The sequence below is a fragment of the Pongo abelii genome, chromosome X (genome assembly GCF_028885655.2).
Source record: "Pongo abelii isolate AG06213 chromosome X, NHGRI_mPonAbe1-v2.0_pri, whole genome shotgun sequence".
Lineage (NCBI taxonomy): Eukaryota > Metazoa > Chordata > Mammalia > Primates > Hominidae > Pongo > Pongo abelii.
Genome location: NC_072008.2, coordinates 2,683,351 through 2,708,011, shown reverse-complemented (window position 1 = coordinate 2,708,011; position 24,661 = coordinate 2,683,351). Strand labels below are relative to the sequence as shown.

The window sequence follows — 24,661 nt, the reverse complement described above, 5'->3', positions numbered from 1 at the left end:
TGGGAGCTTTGTTAATTTAAATTTTTAAAGCAAATAGTAATGTCTTTTAGTTATCACAGCCTGAGTTTGAATGACCTATTTCATTGATTTTCAAAGATCAAATCAAAAATAAGATCGCCACGATTTTTGAGATTGAGTGCAATATTAAGAATGTAAACTTTAAGGACTAGTGCTGGTGGAGGCAGAAAGTAAGAGGGGTATGCATAGCTATCTATCTATCTATGTATCTATCTATCTATCTATCTATCTATCTATCTATCAACTATCTACCTACCTATCATCTACGTATCTGTCAATCTATCCTATCATCTATCTATCTTATCTATCAATCACCTATCTTATCTGTCATCTATCATCTTTCATATGTATCATGTACTTATCTATATATCTATCCATCTGTCTATCATCTATATATCTGTTTATTCATCTATCTATTCATGTATCCATCTATAATCTATCAATCTATCATCTGTCTCTCTGTCATCTATCATCTGTTTATCTATGTATCTATCTCTCAATCATCTATCTTTCTATCATCTATCATCTATTTATCATCTATCATCCATCTATCATCTATCTACCTATCATCTATCAACTATCTATCAGTCCATCATCTATCTATCCATCCATCATCTATTTACCTATCATCTATCTATCCATCATCTATCTCTGTCAATCATCTGTTTCTATACATATGTACACAAACACTACAGACACAGACACACACACTTATACCTACATAAACATCTATTCATGTGCATGTATTTGGTTTGAGTATTATTTATATTTTTAAATACTTTATATTTTTTATGTGTTTAAGACTATGCAAATTGGCTTTGCTTTTTCCAGGCTTAATTTTCCAAAGTGTCTTTCTATTTAGTGACATATATTTCACAATATCTGTGTCTGGAAAATATTATACTTTAAATTTGTGTCCTGCACATATGTGAGTTTCACTCATGGTTTTCTTTCATTAATGTTGGAAAATTGAAGCCATTTTGCTAATCAATATATTTACCATATAAGTCCAGTACATCCCATTTACATTGTTCTCTCTACAGGATGAGTTCTTGAGGGTACTGGATTCTGACTTACCAGTTAATTCCCAATCCCCAACTAAGATCTTGGTTCTCAACAGACCTGAAATAAAGGTTGGCTATGTCACTAAAGAGTCTGAAAATATGATTTCTCTTTCTATCAAAAAGATATGTGGGCTGGGTGCGGTGACTCACGCCTGTCATCTCAGCACTTTGAGAGGCTGAGGCAGGCATATTACCTGAGCTTGGGAGTTCAAGAGCAGCCTGGGCAACATGGAAAAACCTTGCCTCTACAAAAAATACAAAAATTAGCCGGGCGCAGTAGCATGTGCCTATAGCCCCAGCTACTCAGGAGGCTGAGGCAGGAGAATCGCATTACCTCAGGAGGCAGAGATTTCAGTGAGCTGAGATCACGTCATTGCACTTCAGCCTGAGTGACAGAGTGAGATCTTGTCTCAAAAAAAAAAGACATGTGCACTCATATGTTCATCACAGCACTATTCACAAGAGCAAAGACATAAATCAACCTAGGCACCCATCAATGGTGGATTGGATAAAGAAAATGTGGTACATATACACCATGGAATAATACACAGCCATAAAAAAGAATAAGACCATGTCCTTTGCAGCAACATAGATGCAGGTGGTGGACATTATCCTATGCAAATTAATGCAGACATAGAAAACCAAATACTGCATGTTCTCACTTATAAGTGGGAGCTACTATCACCCAGACTGGTGTGCATGGAGTGCAGTGGTGCGATCATGGCTCACTACAGCCTCAATTTATGGGCTCAAGCAATCCTCCCGCTTCAGTCTCCTAAGTAGCTGGGACTACAGGCGCATGCCACCACACTCAGCTAATTTTTGTATTTTTGTAGAGACAGGGTCTCACTATGTTGTCCAGGCTGGTCTCAAACTCCTAGGCTCAAGTGATCCTCCTGCCTCAGCCTCCCAAAGTGCTGGGATTACAGATGGGAGCCACTGTGCTCAGCTGGATTTTTGTTAAATAGATTTTAGCTGATCTTGTCGCAAAAAAGTAACAGTGTGAGATGATAGATACATTTGCTTACTATATTACTATTACTTAATATTACTATATTATGTTACTTAATGATTACTATTTGCTTCACTATAGTAATCATTTTACTATCTATACGTATCTTTTAACATCACGTTGTGAATCTTAAAATACACAATAAAATTTATTTTTAAAAACAAAACCAAATAAGTGGGAGCATAACATCAAGTATACGTGGACACACAGATCAGAACAATAGATACTAGGGACTACTAGAGGAGTGAAGGAAGAGTGGGGGAAGGGTTGAAAACTAACTATTGGGTGCTATGCTTAGTGTCTGGGTGGAGGGTTTGATCATATCCTAAACCTCAGCATCACATAATTCACCCAGGTAACAAACCTGCACATGTACTCCCTGAATCTAAAACAAGAGTTTAAATTTTGTAAAAGAAGACTTGATTTGTTATCTGGCCAGCACTGGAGATGCAGTCAAGTAGACAAAGACCCCAGTTGATAAGTGGACAGCATGCAAAGAAAGGAGAGGAAATGCATATAGTTTTTTTGCTGACTTTCTCAGCAACTATTACCTCATTTATGTCTCAGACCACTCTGTCCCATAGGCATAATTATCTTCACTCTACAGGTTGACCAAGAGCAGTTTTCAGGTGTCCTGTCCTATCAGAACACATTAGTTTCTGTCCACTTAGGTCCTGTGACTTACCCACCATGGAGTCCATCTCTTCCACATTATCCCCATACAAGCCGTGCTTGCTGGTGCCAATGAAATCGTCCGTGGTGGGGAGAGGTATGTGCACGTGAAGAAAGGAGAAAAAGAGAAGGAAAGGTTCCTTATGGTGCCTGAGAAGACATCAATGAAACTACTTGTGAGTTTTCAATATCTATGAATGTGAAAAATATTGTCTTGGCTTCTCATAGACATGACCTGCTTCCTTCTTCTCCAAGCTGCAGAAGATAGAGTGGCTCCACCCAAGGGCCCCATCCTGCATAGAATGGACTCCATGATCCTGCAGCACCTCAACTGCTCCCTAATCCCTTTGGTGATGCTGCTGAAACCATCTCTATAAACTTCATAAAATCAATCAGAGAGGAAGGGAGGGGGAGAAGCAAAATGAACTAAGCTTGCAGCATACTCAGCTTTGATCCTGAGTTCAGCTTGCCCTCTAATCTATGTCTTCCTACTTGTTTGGTACCTATTTGTCCTAGAATCACATAGACCCTGTTACAGGATGATAACATAACATCATGAAATGTTAAGTTTTCCATTTGCAATAATCTTTCAGGTTGTGCATACCAGGTAAACTGCTGATGTCCGCTTCTCTGAAGGACCCTATGAGAAGCTGACTTACCAAAGCATACCTTTCCATATTCTGATGATTTCATTCCCTATTACCCCAACCCATCAATGACCCCAAGACTCTCCATGATTCCCCTAAAAAAATTCAGCCCAGAACTCCTTGGAAGGATGGGTTTGAGGACAGGCACAGTGGCTCACGCCTATAATCACACCACTTTGGGAGGCTGAAGATGGTGAATCACCTGAGGTTAGGAGTTTGAGACCAGCCTGGCCAACAGGGTGAAATCCTGTCTCTACTAAAAATACAAAAATTAGCCAGACATGATGGGCTCCTGTAATCCCAGCTACTGGGGAAGCTGAGCTGGGAGAATCGCTGAACCCAGGAGGCAGAAGTTGCAGTGAGCTGAGATTGCACCACTGCACTCCAGCCTGGGCAACAGAGTGATACTCTGTCTCAAAAAAAAAAAAAAAAAAAAAAGATGGATTTGAGGTCTCCTCTCATGTTCGCACTAATTGCCCTGCAATTATTAAACCTTTCTCTGCCATAAACACTGCTGCCTCAGTGTATTGGTATGTTACTGTGCAGCAGGCATATGAACCTGGTAGTCCTGTGACACCATCACAGTTCCTTTGATTCTCAAATGCCAGGACAGCTGTGGAATATACTGCAAGCCAACACGGACCTCCCATATCATGCGAGTGCAAAAAGTCAAATCCAGCTCTGTTTGGTGGGTGTTCTCACTGCTCATGAAGCCTCAAACTAGAGTCACACCCTGAGATGCATCAAGAGACAGTGGTATGGAAGTCATTTCTTAGCCAGATCAAGAGTTTCACGAGCCATAAGCCAGTACAAACAGGAATGTCTTGGCGAGCCATTTGCACCCTGTGGGTTCTCACATGAGAATACAGGGAACTAGGCTGACCCACTTTTAATTTTGATAATCCATCTGCATGAATGATAAGTCCTCAGCTACCCAGGGAAACACACAGCACAAATGCCATTCGTTGGGAAATGTCTGCTCTGATGAGATATCAAAATATAAAGAAATAAAAATAAATGAATTTTAAAAACAAGACTTATGTCATGGTGTCTTGAACAGTGACCCCTCAAAATTCATGTTCACTTGAAACCTCAGAATGGGATCTTATTTGGAAATGGGGCCTCTGGAGATTTAATTACTTAAGGTGTGATCATTCTGGATTAGGATGAGTCCCAAATCCAATAACATTGTCCCTATAGGAGAAGAGGAGACACAAGCACAGAAGAAGAGGCCCTGTGGAAATGGAGTAATGCAACCACCAGCCAAGGGGTATCTGGAGCCACCAGGAGCTAGAGGAGGCAGAAGAGATCCTCCCCTAGAGCCTCCGGAAGAAACTGGATACAATTGTAGTAGATTGAATAGTAGCCCCCAGAAATATACGTCCATATATTTTAAAGCCCAGAACCTGGAATGAGACTTTATTTGGATATCAAGACCTTTGCAGAGGTAATTAGTTAAGGATCTGAAGATGAGCTCATCCTGGAATTAGGATGGGCACTAAATCCAATGACTATTGTCGTTATAAGAGACAGAAGATGAGACACAAATACAGAGGGGAAGGCCATATGCAGATGAAGCAGAGACGAGTGATGCGGCCACAAGCCCAGGGATGCCTGAAGCCACCAGGAGTGGGGAAGGGCAGGAAGAATTCCCCCCTAGAGCCTACAAAGGAAGCACAGCTCTGAACATTAAATATTTAAAATTAAATAGTTTGCATCCCAAACTAAGCTGCCAAAATAAAGAGTCATGTCAAAGTGATCAGCTGAATAATGCCCCATTCCAAAGATATCCACATCCTAATTTTCAAAACCTGTGAACATGTGATATTACATGGTAAAATGTTTTCGCAGATGGGAATGAATTAAGGATCGTGAGAGGAAGTGATTATCCTGGGTTATCTGGGTAGGTCCAGTGGAATCAGAAATGTCCTTTTATAAGAGAGATGCAGAAGGGTCTGAGTCAGAAAACAAAACCCTACAAGCTAAAGAATGCAGGCAGCTTCAAGAAACTAGAAGAAAGAGAAAACAGATTCTCCCCTAGAACCCCTAGAAGTAAATAGCCCCGCCAGCATCTTGATTTTAGCCCACAAGTTTAATTTTGGATTTCTGACCTCAAGAACAGCAGAATAATAACTTTGTGTTGCATTAGGCCACTACATTTGTGGTAATTTTTTTTATTTTTTGAGACAGGGCCTCACTCTGTTGCGCAGACTGGAGTGCAGTGGTGCAATCAGGGCTCACTGCAGCCTCAACCTCCCAGGCTCAACCAATCCTCCCACCTCAGCCTCCTGAGTAGCTGTGACTACAGATGCATGACATCATATCCAGCAAATTTTTTTGTATTTTTTGTAGAAATATGGCCTCCATGTGTTGCCTTGGCTGGTCTCAATCTCCAGAACTTAAGTGATCACTTACCTCAGCCTCCCAAAGTGCTGGAATTACAGGCATGAGCCATTGGACTCAGCCTTATAGTGATTTGTTATAGCAACTGTAGGAGAGTCATACACTGAGAATCCAGATAAAAATAGTTTTGAGCATTCATGAACCTAAGCCATGAGCTTACTGTCACGACATCCAAGTCTTTATATTTCCTCTTCACCATTGTTTTTTCCATTCAATATTGTGTTATTGTGGATCATATGGAACTTTTGAAACTCGACAGAGGTTTTGGTAAACAATGTACATCTCAACAATAGGATCTGTTCTTCAAGTACTAATGTAAATTCCTAAGGAGAACTGTGTGGGAATGTTTGAAGATGAACTGGCAGACAGAAGATAATAGGATTGCTTATCATATACTTTCAGAGTGGTTGGTGCTAATTTGCACATATTGATGCTCTTTCTGTAAAAATTCATAGAACTCTGCACATTTGGAAAGGTACCAGGGAACAGAAGGATTTGCTCTAAGTGACACCAAGCATTCAGTTGCATCTACAGAGCAAATATGGCTTTATTACTCTCAGACAACATTTTTTTTTAAGACAGAGTCTCCCTCTGTTGCTCAGGCTGGAGTGCAATGGCGTGATCTCAGCTCACTGCAACCTCCGCCTCCCGGATTCAAGCGATTCTCCTGCCTCAGCCTCCCAGCTAATACATGTATTTTTAGTAGAGATGGTGTTTCACCATGTTGGTCAGGCTGGTCTCAGATGATCCACCCGCCTCGGCCTCCCAGAGTGCTGGGATTACAGGCATGAGCCACCTTGCCCAGCCCCAGACTACGTATTTATCACCTTCACTTGGGCTACAGAGTAAGGACAAAGCTATGTACCAGAGTACACAAGACACCTTACATCCTGAAAATCCAGATCCTAGAACGGCTATTGGTAAAGATTAAGCCTCAATCAATATGGAAAAAGCAAATGAAAAATGTGTTCACAGACTTTTTTTAAAGAAAGAAGGTCCAACAACAAGAGGATAGATACCCTTGAAAATTTCCAGTCATTGTGTTCTGGATGCATAAAGTTTTTATAACAATCACCTTTGACCATTTACCTCATCCAGTTCGTGAAATAGCCCTTACATATCACATGCTCAAAGAGAAGCCTTCAGATTTTAATTTCCCCAAGTAGCTTTTTTTTGTTTTTTAACAACAGGGACATAATGCAATGGAAAACTTACTTTTTTCATCTGATTTCCTGATATATATATATTTATCTATATCTATATCTATATGTATCAGGGAACCAGACAAAATATTATAAAATATATTATGTATATACATATATACTGTATATGTATATGTGTATACATATATACTGTATATGTATATGTGTATATACATATATACTGTATATGTATATGTGTATATACATATATACTGTATATGTATATGTGTATATACATATATACTGTATATGTATATGTGTATATACATATATACTGTATATGTATATGTGTATATACATATATACTGTATATGTATATATTTCCTCTTGTAAGTTAACATGATGACAAGATGCATTGTAAATTAACGTAAACAATCTGTGAGTTTGAGTTACTAGGGTCTCCCTCCATGGTCTGACCACATATAAATTTCAGAGCCAATAGAGAGACCATGATTTTAATAACAGGAGCCCAAACAAGGTACCACCTCTTTAGGTACCAACCGAAGAGTCCAACTCATCTTCAATACACTTCACATTACCTTTCTAAAAAGGAAATCGCCTCCTTCACCATAATGGATCCAGCTCGTTCAGCCTTCATGGGCTGCTCCGTGATTTCATGCCCCCGCATAAGGAGGCAGTCCCAGTATAAATCGGACGTGTAGCTGGAGAACCAAGCATAGCCCAAGAGGAAAATAAACAGAATCATGGAGAAGATCAGGAGCCAGGGAACGGAGATCCAGCCACTCAGCTTCCCAAAGGTTAGGGTGAGGATGGCAATGGCAACTAGCTGCACACAGAGCCAGAGCTGACTCTCAAAGGCTAATTCCGTGTTACGAGAGGGGTCCGGCCAGCAGCTATCAACAAGAGTGAACGGCATGCCATAGTAGTAGTCAAACCCATAATTATATGGATGGTGGCAATGGTCACTTCGGGAGTCGCAGTTCAAGCCTTGGTGCCATTTGCCTAAAACCAAACACACAAACACATCTATGCATCAATATGTCAACATATGCCAGCAATTTGCAAAGACCATGTGAGCATTCTTCAAGTGAAACAATCAGCTAATACACAAAAATAAAGTAGCAGAGATATTCTCCTTCCTGTAAAAAATCCGAGTGCCACTTAGCCACATTTTTTTTGTTCTTCTTTAGTTTACAGAGGAAGTTTGTATTCAGATCCAGTTGTGAGCAACAGGATAGGATAAAAAATAAGGGAGAAAAATAGAATTGTGAGTTTCTGTCAAGGATGTGAACTAGAAATTTTCTCATTGACTGAGAAGACAAAGTCATAGCCACAAAGATAGATACACCACAGAGGCAAGGCAGGTTACAGATGATGGAAGAATAGATACATCACAGAGACAAGGCAGGTTACAGTTGATGGAAGAATAGATGTATACATAGAGCTAGCTAGCTAGCTAGAGATGATAGATAGGTAGGTAGATATATAGATAGATAATATGTAGACAGAAAGATAGGTAGATAGATAGATAGATGAATGGATGCATATGTAGATATAGCTAGCTAGATAAATAGAGATGATAGAAAGAAAGATAGATGATAGATAATATGTAGACAGAAAGATAGGCAGATAGATGATAGAGATAGAGTCAGTGGTTGGATGGATGGATAGATAGATAGATAGATAGATAGATAGATAGATAGATAGATAGAATAGAGGAGAGGAGAGGAGAGGACAGATTCAAATAAATGATGGAGGATAAATGGAGCATGTATAGATGTGTGTGTAGGTGGATGGATGGATCGATAGATGACTGGGTAATTAGATAGATGCACAAACAGATCTGTGTTGTGGGTGGATGAATAGACAGATGGGATATGATGGATAAAAATAAATTATGGTGTATACATCTATGTATACATATGTGTATGTATATATCAATAGAGAGATAGGTGTGATAAATATGATAGATACAAATAAATGATGGATGGATAGATGGGGCATGTAGGTAGTGTAAGTGGATGCATGGATAGATAGGTGGGTGGCTGAGCAGGTGAGTAGATAGATAGGTGGATGGAGATATATGGGTGGATAGACAGATGGATAGATAGCATGGATAGATGAATGGATAGATAGATATGATGGATAGATGGATTGATAGATAAATAGATGATAGATGAATGGATAGATAGATAGATAAATAGATGATAGAGATAGAGTGAGTAGTTGGATAGATGGATAGATAGATAAATAGATAAGATAGGATAGGACAAATTCAGATAAATGATGGAGGATAAATGGAGCATGTATATATGTGTGTGTAGGTGGACGGATGGATACATGGATGAGTGGGTGATTAGATAGAGAGATGCATGAATAGATCTGTGTTGTGGGTGGATGAATAGACAGATAAGATATGGATAAAAACAAATTATGGAGTATGCATCTATGTGTACATATGTGTATGTATATATCAATAGAGACATAGATGTAATAAATATGATACATACAAATAAATGATGGAGGACAGATGGAGCATATTTGTATGTATAGGTGGATGAAAGGATAGATGGGTGAGTAGATAGATAAATAGACAGGGATAGAGATATATGGGTGGATGGGTGAAAGGATAGAGAGATGTCTAAATAGACGAATGAATGGCTAGATAAATAGATTTAGATGATAGATGGATAGATAGATACATGATAGATGAATGAGTGGATGAATAGATTATAGATGATAGATAGATGATGGGTAGATAGATTCATAGATGATAGATAAATGATAGATGATAGACCGATCAATAGACTAACAGGTGGATAGATAGGTAGATGGATGGATAGATGCATAGAGATATATGGGTTGATGGATGGATGGAGAAAGAGAGAGAGATGACTGATGATAGCTATAGATAAATCATGAAGGATGGACCCAGTGTGGATGGATGAATAGCTGGCTGGCTGCAAATCCTAGGGGCTCTCATTAAAACTGATTGAAGTAAGGGACTTACTCAGTAAAACGTACCACACCTTGAATGATCACCAAAGGGTGCCTGTGAGTCCTGCTAGCATGTGGATGATCAGCAAACCTCCAGAGGCTGCAATAATGTATATCTACCAGGAATATTAACAGCTTCCTGTATGTGGTGAGGGCCCCATCAAGAATGCCTGTGCTTCCATCAACCTCTGAGTGCCTGTGGGGGTAGGTAGAGGAGAGGCAATGCTACTGGCTTAGGCTTCCTGTCCTGCAACCCCACGGAGATTGCCTTCTCTTATCAACAGCAGATGTATTACAAAAATTGAAGGGATTTAAAATAGCATGTTATTCTCACGCCAGCTGAAACCCAGGCTTCCCAAACAGGAATAGTAGTTGGAGTTCCAACTACTGGGTGGTTGAGGACTTCTATCATCCTTGGCAGTGAGAAGAAAATATGTGTGGTCCAGTTTTAGTGAAATAAAGAGGCAGGTGACAGGATACATGGTGAGAGGCTATGCAGGCAGGCAGAGCCAGAAAAATTTTATGTTCTTGTAATATATTCATTTTAAAACATCTCCTATCACTGAGCTGTGTGAAGAATCAGACTGGGTGTCGTGGCTCACACCCATAGTCCCAGCACTTTGGGAGGCCAAGGCAGGAGGATCACTGGAGGCCAGGAGTTGAAGACCAGCCTGGCCAACATGATGAAACCCCATCTCTACTAAAAATACAAAAATTAGCTGGTCGTGGTGGCACGCGCCTGTAGTCCCAGCTACTCGGGAGGCTGAGGCACGAGAATCCCTTGAACCCAGGAGGTGGAGATTGCAGTGAGCCGAGATCGTGCCCCTGTGCTCCAGCCTGGGAGACACAGTGAGACTCTGTCTTAAAAATAATAATAAAAAAAAGAAGTCCTGGCACAAGTAATCCTCCCACTTCAGCCTCTGGAGTAGCTGGGACCATAGGCACATGCCACAATGCCCAGCTAATTTTATATTTTTAGAAACAGGGTCTTTCTATGTTGCCCAGGCTGGTCTGAAACTCCTGGCTTCCAGCGATCCTCCCACCTTGGCCTCCCAAAGTACTGGGATTGTAGGCATGGGCCACTGCACCTTTACATAAGACATCGTAAAATACAGTGTTTCCAAGAAAGTCAGCAATCAAGGGTAGAACAAAGGACATGGTTACCTTATGATCAATGACTAACACCAGTTCTTGTGTCTTACCTATAAGCCCCGTGCTGTATCCTTGCTTCTTTAGCAAGGCTGCAAATGTTGTCTCATTAAGAGGGAGGCCTGCGGGGACTGCAAGATTTTTGATGACGCGTCTATTACCACTAGAAACCATACCTAGAAGTGGTGTGGAAAAAAGTACTATGAGTAGGTGTTGCTATGGTGGGAATATTTTTCTCACTCCAAAATTTGCACATAGAAACCCTCATCCGCAAGGTAATGTTTAGGAGGTAGGGCTTTTAGGAGGGGATGAGGTCAGGAGGGTGCAGCCTCAAGAATGGAATCAGTGCCCTTACAAGGGACCCTAGAGAGCTCTCTCACCCTTTCCACCATGTGAGGACATAGCAAGAGGGCGTTGTCTATGAACCAGGAAGCAGGTCCCCAGCAGACACTGAATCTGGCATGCCTTGATCTTGGACTTCCAGCCTCCAGAACTGTGAGCAGTAAATGTCTGTTGTAGATAAGCCTCCCAGTCTATGGTATTTTTGTCATAGCAGCCCAAACAGACTAAGAAAAGATCTTTTTTTTTTTTTTTGAGATGAAGTCTCGCTTTGTCACCAGGCTGGAGTGCAATGGTGCCATCTCAGCTCACTGCAACCTCCACCTCCCAGGTTCAAGTGATTCTCCTGCCTCAGCCTCCCAAGTAGCTGGGACTACAAGTGCACGCCACCACACCCAGCTAATTTTTGTATTTTTAGTACAGACAGAGTTTCATCATGTTGGCCAGGATGGTCTGCATCTCCGGACCTCATGATCTGCCCGCCTTGGCCTCCCAAAGTGCTGGGATTACAGGCATGAGCCACTGCACTCAGCCAAAAAAGACCTTTTCTTTCTTCTCGTCCAAAGTCAGTGTCAGCAGACTGGCAGTAGGGTTGATACATGCGATTTTATTCTGCCTCCAAGAACCGCTATCTGGAATCCACATAATTTGGCATTAAAGTGCGGCATCTGTACCCACAAGCGAAGACCACTTCCCTCAGCTTTTTTTTTCTTTTTTTCTCTCTCTCTCTCTTTTTTTTTTTTTTTTTTTTTTTTGTTGTTGTTGTTGTTGACATGAAGTCTCACTGTGCTGCCCAGGCTAGAGTGCAGTGGCGTGATCTGAGCTCACTGCAACCTCTGCCTCCTGGGTTCAAGCAATTCTCCTGTCTCAGCCTCCCAAGTAGGTGGGATTACAGGTATGTACCACCATGCCCAGCTAATTTTGTATTTTTAATAGAGACAGGGTTTCACCATGTCGGCCAGGCTGTTCTTGAATTCCTGACCTCAACTGATCTGCCCTCCTCAGCTTCCCAAAGTGCTGGGATTATAGGTGTGAGCCACTGTGCCCCCAGCCCACTTCCCTCACCTTTAAAAATAAAACCATATGACTGGATGTGGTGACTCACACCTGTAATCCCAGCACTTTGGGAGGACAAGGCAGGGGGATCACCTGAAGTCAGGAGTTTGAGACCAGCCTGACCAATATGGGGTAACCCCGTCTCTACTAAAAATACAAAATCAGCTGGGTGTGGTGGTGCATGCCTGTAATCCCAGCTACTCAGGAGGCTGAGGCAGGAGAATCGCTTGAACCCAGGGGCAGAGGTTGCGGTGAGCCGAGATTGCGCCATTGCACTCCAGCCTGGGCAACAAGAGTGGAACTCCATCTCAAAAAAAAAAAAAAAAAAAAAAAAAATAGAACCATGGAACCCAACAATTTCACTCCTGGGGAATGTCAAAAGAATTGAGGTTCCTGAGGAAACCAAAAGCATTGAAAACTGGTATTCAAAGAAAAACTTGTACATGTATGTTCATAGCTGTATTCCTCACAGTCACTAAACAGTAGAAACATCTTGACTGTCCGTCAATTGATGAATGGATGGAGAAACTGTAGTGAATCCATGCGAGGGAATAGTATTCAACATAAAAATAAATGAAGCTCTGACCCAGGCTACCATAAAACATTATGCTTGGTGACAGAAGCCAGTCACAGACTGTCACATACTGTATGATTCCTTTTATGTGAAATGTCCAGGACAGACATGTTTGTAGAGATGGAAAGTGGATTCTTGGTGACCGGGGGCTGGGAGAAGGGGGAATGGGGAGTGATTGCTTCATGGGGACAAGATCTCCTTTGTGGGTGATGGAAATGTTCTAGAATTCAATAGAGGTGATGGTTGTACCATATTGGGAAAGAGCTACATGCTACTGAATTGCACATTTAAAAATAGCTAATTTTGGCCAGGCACGGTGGCTCATGCCTAAAATTCCAGCACTTTGGGAGGCCGAGGTAGGCCGATCACTTGAGCTCAGGAATTCAAGAGCAGCCTGGTTAACATGGTGAGACCCCATCTCTACCAAAATACAAAAATTAGCTGGGCATGGTGGCGGATGCCTGTAATCTCAGCTACTCAGGAGGCTGAGGAGGGAGAATCACTTGAGCCCTGGAGTTTGAGGCTGTGATGAGCTGAGATTGTGACACTGCATTTCAGCCTGGGCAACAAATGGAGAGCCTATCTCAAAAGCAAAAAACCAAACAAACAAAAAAAGTCACCAGGTTGGGTGCAGTTGCTCATGCCTGTACTCCCAGCACTTTTGGAGGCCAAAGAGGGAAGATGGCTTGAGTTCAAGAGTTTGAGACCAGCCTGGGAAACACAGCAAGACCCTAAGTAATTAAAAAATTAGCCAGGCATAGTGGTGCACACTTGTGGTTCCAGTTACTTAGGAAGCTGAGGTGGGAGGATCACCTGAGCCTGAAAGGTTGAGGTTGCAGTGAGCTGTGATCATACCACTGCACTCCATCCTGGGCAACAGAGCAAGACCTTGTCTCAAAATAATAGTAATAGATTAAAAAGTAATGAGAACATGACAACTAGAGCTTACGATCATTTCCTTCTTCTCATTTCATTTTTGTTTTATCTAAAATTGATATATGTCCGGGTGCAGTGGCTCACACCTGTAATCCCAGCACTCTGGGAGGCCGAGGTGGGTGGATCACCTAAGGTCAGGAGTTTGAGACCAGCCTGGCCAACATGGCGAAACTCCATCTCTACTAAAAATACAAAAATTAGACAGGGCTGGTGGCACGTGCCTATAATCCCAGTTACCCAGGAGGCTGAGGCAGGAGAATCACTTGAACCCAGGAGGCAGAGGTTGCAGTGAGCCGAGATTGCGCCACTGCACTCCAGCCTGGGTAACAGAGTGAGACTCCATTTCAAAAATAATAATAATAATAATAATAATAATAATAATAATAAATAAAATAAAGTTGATATAAATTGAGCAAGGGGATAATACTACTGTCTCCATGGGTAAAATGCTGTGATGAAAGTTGTCCAAAAATCTGATAGCAATTTTTTGGTTTATGACTTTGTGGGTTTTTGGTTGTTGTTGTTGTTCGTTTGTTTTGAGACAGAGTCTTGCTCTGTCACCCAGGCTGGAATGCAGTGGCACAATCTTGGCTCACTGCAACCTCTGCCTCCCGGGTTCAAGCGATTCTCCTGCCTCAGCCTCCTGAGTAGCTGGGACTACAGGCGCATGCCACCATGTCCGGCTAATTTTTGCATTTTCAGCAGAGACGGGCTTTCACCATGTTGGCTAGGCTGGGCTGGAACTCCTGACCTCAAGTGATCCACCCGCCTTGGCCTCCCAAAGTGCTGGGATTACAGGCATGAGCCACCGCGCCCGGCCATGACTTTGTGGTTTGAAAGGAAAAAAAAGATATTTTTTGGTGACAGACTGAATGTGTAAACACATGTTGTATTAATTACTTCATTCCAAGAGAGCTTATCTTTGTTGACCTGGGAAACTCAAATGTACACCTTGTGACTTGGAATTCAGATAAAAAGCTGTCATTGCATCAAAAGACAACTGAACCACACAGGGTGATCTTGCATCTCTTAGAAGCGCAGCGATTTTGATGTGGCCGGTGGTAGCTGTGTGTGCCAGTGCATCTACGCACATGTGTGCTTTTTCTTTTCTTTCCTTTGTATCTTTTTTTTTCTTTCTAAGACATGCTCTATCAACGAAGCTAGAGTGTAATGCTGTGATCACGCTCACTGCAGCCTCAAACTCCTGTGCTCAAGCGATCCTCCCACTTCAGCCTCCCAAGTAGCTGGGACCACAGACACATGCCACCATGCTGAACTTATTTTAAAAACATTTTGTGGAGATGGGGTCTTGCTCTGTTGCCCAGGCTGGTTTGAAACTCCTGGGCTCAAGCAATCCTCCCACCTTGGCCTCCCGAAGTTCTGGGATTACAGGCGTGAGCCCTTTTTTACTTGTTAACGTAGTCAAGCCACATTTTTATTTCCTCACATCCTAACATGAGGGCAGAGTCCAGCAGAGCCCGCCAGTTTGCGCACCTGATCGGATGGGGTATCTTCCTGTCAAGAACGCGGCCCGGCTTGGGCTGCAGACAGAGGCGGCAGCGACGTGCTGAGTCAGTCGCACGCCTTCCCTGGCAAGGCGGTCAATGTGAGGCGTCCTGAAGGGGGAGAGGGAAGGTGTATTGGAGAGAAGGAAAAGGTGGGGGGCGGAGGAAGCAGAGAGGAAGAGCAAGAGAAAGACAGAGAAGGACAAACAGAAAGGCACAGGTGGAAAGAGAGACGAGAGACAGACAGGGAGAGAGGGAGAGACCCAGAAAGCAAGGCAGAGAGACAGACAGACAGAAAGAAAGAATGAAAGAGAGAGAGACAGATGAGAAAGAGAGCAACAGAAAAGGATAGAGACAAACAGAAAGAGAGAGATGAAAAGAGAGAGAGAAAGAGACAAAAGGTAAGACACATGGAGAGAAACAGAGAGAGATGGAAAGAGAGAGACAAGCAGAAAAAAGGAGAGAGAAAGAGAGAGAAAGACAGAAAGAGGGAGACAGAGAAAGACAGAGAGGGACAAACAGAGAGAGAAGACAAGAGAGAGAGAAAGACAGAGAGAGAAACAGAAAGAGAGAGATGGAAAGAGACATGTAGAGATTAAGAGACAGACAGAAAGAAATGGAAAGAGAGATAAACAGAGGGAGGGAGACAGAGAGAAACAGAAAGAGAGGTGGAAAAAGAGAGACAGACGGAGGGAGACAGAAAGAAAAACAGAGAGAGACAAACATAAAAAGAGAGATGAAAAGAGAGAAAGAGACACAGAGAGAGATACAGAGAGACAGATGGAGAGAGAGAAGAAGAGAGGAAGAGAGAGACAGAGAGAGATGGAAAGAGACAGACAGAGGGAGAGAGAAGGAAAGACAGAAAGACATAGAAAGAAATGGATAGAGTGAGATAGACAAAGAGAGAGATGGAGACAGAGACAGACAATCAGAGAGACATAGAAAGAGAGACAAGCAGACAGAGAAAGGGGGGAGACAGAGACAGACATAGAAAGACATGGAGAGACAGAGATGGAAACAGAAGGACAGAGAGAGGGAGAGAGAGAGGCAGAAAGAGATAGAAAGAAATGGATAGAATGAGATAGACAAAGAGAGGGAGACAGAGAGAGGCAAACAGAGAGAGAGACAGAGAGACAAGCAGACAGAGAGGGGTGACAGAGACAGGCACAGGCATAGAAAGAGATGTAGAGACAGAAAGAGGAGAGAGAGAGACCGAGAGAGAGAGAGGGAGATCTGAAGATAAACAACATCTCTGTTTATTATGATTTCCAGGTGCCCAGAGCAGGTAACTGCACACGGAATTCATTTTTCTTTTTTGCCCGTGTCAAGGTGAAGTATGACTGAGATTCCAGGCAGCTGTTGTTCTGCGGGGTTCGTATACATGGGTGCCGCTATATGGTGTCCATTCACTGTACTACAGCCTTACAAAATATAACGCTTAAGGGATTGGGGTCTGATTTATCGAGGCTAATTGCTTACAGACCTTACTTCTGCCTAACTACTCACAGACCACCCACTCACTGGTTTGATAGATACATTTCCCTGCAGTCTACATAGGTTGCAACACTGTCATATGATTAAATATTCAAAAGAAGGAAATCCCATCATTTTCGACAACACAGATGAACTGGAAGGGTATTAGATTAAATGAAACAAGCCAAGCACAGAGAGACAAATACCGCATGATCTCACTTATGTGTGGAATCTAAAATAGCAAACTCAGAAGTAGACAGTAGAATGGTGGGTATCGGGGCTGGGGTGAGGGTCGAGAACAGGTAGGTTAAAGGATACAACATTTCACGGAGCCAAACATGAATAAATCCTCTATTTGATTTATTCCTCACATAGAGGAATAAATTTAAGAGATCTGTTGCAGATTGTGGTGACTATAGTTAATAACAATGTATTCTATTCTTGAAATTGCTATAATTTTAACCATTTTCACCACATATAAATAATAAGTATGTGTGGTTGTGCATGTTAATTAGCTTGATTTAGCTATTCCACAATGGATCCATGAATCAGAACATCACGATGTACACCAGAAATACACAAAACTATAATTCGTCAATTAAAAAATAATTTAACAAGAGATTTCTGGAGGCTGGAGAGACTTCTGGAAAAAGAATCAGTCTCCTCTTGGATGAAAATAAAATATAATGAGTTCTACATTTATTCGTGAGGTAAATTATGACAGGTAACTGGTGCAAGGAGAATTTCCAGATTTACCAAGGTGTGCATCTGATTTTTTTTTTTTTGGATATGGAAGTCACCTACCAACTTTTAAAACATTATTTATTTTGCAAAGAAAAAAATTGTAAACTGCATTCCTGGGGCACATGTGCCTGGTTTTAGATTTCACATTATAATCTCACTTCTCAAATTGCTAGTATTTTCAGCAAAACACCGATACCCTATGCTAACATACTCTCTGTAAATGTCTGCTATTTATGGACACCGTGTTTCTGTGCTTTTGGGTGAGTCCTCTCTTCTTTTCTCATAAGCAATGGTTAATTTTCGGCGACTACTTTTTCGTGACTCCTAGCTCTGTTGTCGAAAACTGGGATGACTACCTTCGGCATCTATTAGTCACACAACGCAATGATCTTAAAAGTGTATGATGTATGTCTTATAACGATGTACTCCTAAGTTCAGTATAAGAACGGCTAATACAGATAGCTCCTATTATCCACCACAAAGCTCAGAGTTTGTTTCATATCTGTTTTTCTTCTTTCAGAATGCCCATTGTTAAAAATACAAGCTCATCACCTTAAAGAATCTATTGGCTCGCCAAATTAGGAAACAGAATGAATTCTGCTGAATATACATATTCACATTTATATATTTATGAATGTATATAATTGAATATATAAATATATATTCATAAATTCATACATATTTATTAATATATTTATATATTAGAAATATATATTTATAATGTATACTTTATATATTTATATATAAATAATATATACTTTATATATATAAATATATATACTTTATATATATAAATATATACTTTATATATAAATATATATACTTTATATATTTATATATACTTTATATATTTATATATACTTTATATATTTATATATACTTTATATATATACTTTATATATTTATATATATATACTTTATATATTTATATATAAATATATATACTTTATATATTTATATATAAATATATATACTTTATATATTTATATATAAATATATATACTTTATATATTTATATATAAATATATATACTTTATATATTTATATATATATACTTTATATATATATAAATATATATACTTTATATATTTATATATATATACTTTATATATTTATATATAATATATATATTTATATTATATATATACTTTATATATTTATATATAATATATATATTTATATTATATATATATACTTTATATATTTATATATAATATATATATATATTATATATATATACTTTATATATTTATATATAATATATATACTTTATATATTATATATAAATATATATACTTTATATATTTATATATATACTTTATATATTTATATATAAATATATATACTTTATATATATATAAATATATATCTTTATATATTTATATATAAATATATACTATATATATACTTTATATATTTATATATAAATATATATACTTTATATATATATACTTTATATATATAAATATATATACTTTATATATTTATATATATACTTTATATATTTATATATAAATATATATACTTTATATATTTATATATAAATATATATACTTTATATATTTATATATAAATATATATACTTTATATATTTATATATAAATATATATACTTTATATATTTATATATACTTTATATATTTATATATAAATATATATACTTTATATAAACTCAGGGATATAAAGCCTTCTCTGCATTAGACAAATAAGAAAACTAAGGCCCAGAGAGGTTCAGCGACTTCTCCAAGACTTCAAAGCTAGCAAATGCAGAGCCAGGACTCGGGTCCAGATAGCCGTGCTCTTACTATGACCATCCTGGTTAATGCTAGAGGCGCTGGATGTGCTGATTACCCTCATCTGATCTCTATACTTTGTATGTATCCAAACCTCACTATGTACACTGTGAAGATGGACAATTATTATTTCTTAAGTTTAAAAACTGAAAGATTCAAATTAAAATTATTAAAAATGTAATTGTAAAACTATTAAATAATCTAAATAATTTAAAACTATCAAAAAGTTTAAAGTAACTAAAAAAAAAAATCCCAACAAATACATTTGGTTTTGCATATAGATGCAGTCGTACAATCAGCCTGCCGAACCTGAATGACTGATGAACATGTGACTGGCCATGAAACCGCCTTACCTGATGGTGTCATTGCCGTAGCAGCCCAGATCTCCAATACCCAGGTCATCAACCATGATCAGGACAATATTAGGCTTGTCGTCATGCACCCTGTGTGCCTGGCATGTGTTCAAGAGTGCACACACCAAAGACATGAAGACCAAGGGTCTCCTGGAAAGCAAGCAGGGATTTTATTGGTATCAGGCTTCTCTGGGTGGATTCAGGATTCACCTCCCAACACAACACAACAGGGATCTTTGGAGATGACGTGGATCTCCAAGACGTCTACCCAAGCTCAAGAGTGTCTCTCTCCAAGCACCGAGCACTGCTGCTGAATGGTAGCAGAAGTGCCCAACGTAATGCGCTCTTGGCTTCTCACTTTGCATAAAATAAAGGCTAAAACAACAGATGTTAACATGGATGCAGTGAAAAGGGAATCCTTTTATACTGTCAGTGGGAATGTACAAGCGCTGTGGAAAACAGTATGGAGATTCCTTAAAGAACTAGAAGTAGATCTACCATTTGATCCAGCAATCCCACTCCTGGGTATCTACCCAGAGGAAAAGAAGGCATTATATATAAAAGACACTTGCGGCCAGGTGTGGTGGCTCACACCTGTAATCTCAGCACTTTGGGAGGCCGAGGCAGGTGGATCACCTGAGGTCAGGAGTTCGAGACCAGCCTGGCCAACATGGTGAAACTCTGTGTCTACTAACAGTACAAAAATTAGCCGAGTATAGTGGCACACTCCTGTAATCCCAGCTACTAGGGAGGCTGAGGCAGGAGAATCACTTGAACCCAGGAGGCGGAGGTTGCAGTGAGCCAAGATTGTGCCACTGCACTCCAGCCTGGGTGACAGACTGAGGCTCCATCAAAAACAACAACAACAACAACAACAACAAAAGACACTTGCACATGCATGTTTATAGCAGCACAATTTGCAGTTGCAAAAATGTGGAACCAGCCCAAATACCCGTCAATCAATGAGTGGATTAAGAAAATGTGATATATAGAGATAGATAGCTATAGATTGTATACAAAGTGAGAAGCCAAGAGAGCATTTCTTTGGGCACTTCTGCTGCCATTCAGCAGCAGTGCTTGGTGCTTGGAGCAAGACACTCTTGATATCTATAGATCTATAGATATCTATATATATCACATTTTCTTTATCTGTATAGATCTGTAGGTATCTATCTATCCATATCACATTTTCATATTCATACACACACACACCATGGAATACTACTCAGCCATAAAAAGGAACAAAATAATGTCATTTGCAGCAACCTGGATGGAGTTGGAGACAATTATTCTAAGTGAAGTAACTCAGGAATGGAAAACCAAACACTCTATGTTCTCACTCATAAGTGGGAGCTAAGCTATGAGGCTGCAAAGGCATAAGAATGACGCAATGGACTTTGGGGACTCAGGGAAAGGGTGGGAGGGGAGTGAGGGATCAAAGACCAGACATTGGGTGCAGTGTACACTGCTCACGGGATGGGTGCATCAAAATCTCACAAATCACCACTAAAGAACTTATCCATGTAATCAAACATCACCTGCTCCCCAAAAACTATTGAAATTTTTTTAAAAGGCTAAAGTAGATGCCCTTCCAGGAGGGAAGTCTGAAAACATGTACTCAGAGGCAAATCATTGCAGAGGATGGAGATGATAAGACTCCTGAGGTTAACTCCCTCTTCCAGGGACTTAACCTCATTTAAGGGACTTAAATGAGTCTCTACAGGTAAGAGATTTAACCTTAACTTAATCCTAAAATTAGAATTTTTATTCTAATTTAAGGGCGTGTGGGTGTGTGTGATCCTTACAGTACTATTCACAGTGGCCAAACTGTGAAATCAACCTCAGTGTCTATCATTGGATGAATGGATAAAGAAAATGTGGTACATATACACCGTGGAATACTATACAGCCTTAAAAAAGAATGAAATTCTGTCATTTACAACAACGTGGATGAACCTGGAGGTCATTATGCTAAGGAAAATAAGCCTGGCACAGAAACACCAGTACCACATGATCTCACTTCTATGTGAAATCTCAAAAGGTTGATCTCATAGAAGGAAAGGATAGAATGACGCCTGCTAGGAGCTGGGGGGCCAGTGGAGGGGTTGCAGAGATGTTGGTCGAAGGATACAAAATTTCAATTTGACAGGAGAAATAAGTTCAAAGAATCTATTGTACTTGTGGTGACTATAGTTAATAAGAACGTATTTTAGAGTTGAAAATTACTGATAAAATCTACTCAAAGTGTTCTCATCACAAATAGGTAAGTGGATGAGGTAACTTGCGTTAGCATAATTGAGCTATTCCAAAATGCTCAAAACATCAAGTTGTACACCATAAATCTACGCAATGTTTATATGTCAGTTTTTTTGACTCAAGGGACAATAAAAAAAGAAAAAGAAATTTAAAAAGGAAAAAAATTAAAAAGAAAAATGAATTTAAAAAAGAAAAAATAAAAATAAAATATTCATAATATAAAAAGAATAAATACATGCAATTTATCATTACTCCAAATTTTTAAAAAGTCAGGTTGCAGTGGCTTACACCTGTAATCCCAGCTCTTTGGGAGGCTGAGGCAGGAGAATCAGTTCGTCACCAGCCTGGGCAACATAGTGAGACCCCACCCCTACAAAAAATATAAAAATGAGCTGGGTGTGGTGGTGCATGCCTGTAGTCCCAGCTACTCTGGAGGCTGAGGTGGGAGGATCGCTTGAGCTCAGGAGTTCAAGGCTGCAGTGAGCTGAGATTGTGCCACTGCACTCTAGCCTGGGCTACAGGACGAGACCCTCAAAAGAAAAAAAAAATGTGAGAATAGCAGCTTTGGTTGGAGAAAAGAAAAACAAGCAAAAAAATAAACAAATAAAATAAAATAAGGAATTACCAAGTAAAGGAAAAGTGGAAGTTGGGGAAAGAACTGAATTGAGGAAAAGAAAGAAACGTGGAATCTGAGGACCACCTGAGTCCACTTCATAGTTTTGCTCAGTCCTGGCTGAGGTCATATTTTCTTAAGGAAACACATGACGCTCTTCTCAGCATATCCCTACTCAGTTATCAGGTAATGAATATTGGACATGTGGATTATTGATTCAATTCCTGTCTCATCTCTATACATGTTTCAAAACCCACTTCAAATATCTCCTCTGAGAGGAAAAATACAAACAGGAGTTCATCCCTATTGGCTCTCAGAGTCCTTTGTAAATACTCTGAAACAATGATACCCACAGAAGATTACAATTTTTTTGCTGTATGCAAACATCTCCTTGAAGATTGAGAATGTCTTGCAGGCAAAAGCTACATGCTCAGGACTGTGGGCCAAATCCCCGAAGTGACAGAAATGCTTTTCATCTATGCAAAGTTAGTTGAATTTTTTTATCACCTCCTGTTTTTACAATACTTTAAAATCATGTATACGGCTGGGTACAATAGTGGCTCACACCTGTAATCCCAGCACTTTGAGAGGCTGAGGCGGGAGGATTCCTTGAGCCCAGGAGTTCAAGACCAACCTGGGCAACAAAATGAGAACCTGTCTCTACAAAAAATAAAAATAAAAAATTAGCTGGGCATGGTGATAAGCACCTGAGGTCCCAGCTGCTCTGGAGGCTGAGGCTGGAGGATCTCTTGAGCCCAGGAGTTGGAGGTTGCAGTGAGCTATGACTGCACCACTGTCATCTACCCTGGGTGACAGAGCAAAGCCCTGTGAAACCCTGTCTCTAAAATAAATAAAAATAAACATAAACTCATATGTATCTGTTGGAAATTTACAGTTTACATCTCTATCAATTGCCTAACTCCTACCTTTTTAAAAAACTTACACACTTACTAAGTCGAGAGAATGAACTTAGACATCTTATGGCCAGCCATATAAAGACAGCATGTTGACTCATAGTAGGTTACAAGAAAAGAAAAAGAAAAAAGAAAAAAAGGCAGATGATATTAAATGCCTCTACCTATAAGGCTGGATTCACAAATACACAGAATTATACATTAGATTCAATGTGCTCACAATGCAGTATGCGGCTTTACCTACCTGGGTCTCATTGTGCAGCTCGGAATACCTTCTTGTTGTCTTTGGCAGAAGACACAGACAAGATTAAAAAGACCAAAAAAAAAAAAAAAGTATCATTCATGTGTCAATTAAATTAGTTCCCAGCATGAAATTCTCACTAGATTTGGGAGCCATATCCCTAATTCCGACGTTTTTAAATCGATTTTCCAAGGCCACTACTGCACAAATCCTGGACTTTCCATGAGTTCATTCTTTTGATCTTTTTTTTTTTTTTTTTGAGCCAGAGTCTCGCTGTCACCCAGGCTGGAGTGCAGTGGCGCCATCTCAGCTCACTGCAACCTCTGCCTCCCAGGTTGAAGCCATTCTCCTGGGGCTCTTGGATGAATTGTCTCAGTGGCAAAACCTGCCCTGAAACATGCTGGCCCCAGAGAATTGTCTCAATGTCCTGCCAAGCCTAAAAGTTTAAACTCAGAAAGCTTCTGTGTCCTGAATAAGGAAAGAGGCAATTAATCAAAATGAGCTGCCTCTTTTTTGACTGCAAAATGCAGAAACCACTGAATGACTAATGGTTATATTTAATTGGCAGTGGCAGAGGGGTTAGGACTAAGGGATATGACAGCCAAATGCATTACAATGAAAGAAAAGCCCATCTGTAGTCTGCAAGTTATTACCCATATTTGTACCTTAAAATAACACTAAGGACAAAATACAAACGCATTCCTCCTTAAATTCATTTTGCTCCAAAGCATGGATGCTCT

General features: G+C 39.9%; 1 protein-coding gene across 1 annotated transcript in view; it reads right to left on the bottom strand.

Annotated features, from left to right (window-relative positions):
• ARSF (arylsulfatase F) overlaps positions 1 to 23,959 on the bottom strand; it is a 44,320-nt gene extending 20,361 nt beyond the window's left edge. Inside the window, exons 1-6 of the mRNA XM_009234568.2 lie at positions 23,925 to 23,959; positions 19,898 to 20,047; positions 15,525 to 15,646; positions 11,179 to 11,301; positions 7,558 to 7,981; positions 2,780 to 2,916 (exon numbers count right to left, since the gene is read on the bottom strand). Coding sequence (XP_009232843.2) covers positions 2,780 to 2,916; positions 7,558 to 7,981; positions 11,179 to 11,301; positions 15,525 to 15,646; positions 19,898 to 20,047; positions 23,925 to 23,935 — 967 coding nt within the window. The 5' untranslated portion in view covers positions 23,936 to 23,959. The remainder of the gene's footprint in view (positions 1 to 2,779; positions 2,917 to 7,557; positions 7,982 to 11,178; positions 11,302 to 15,524; positions 15,647 to 19,897; positions 20,048 to 23,924) is intronic.
• Positions 23,960 to 24,661: the final 702 nt, after the last annotated feature.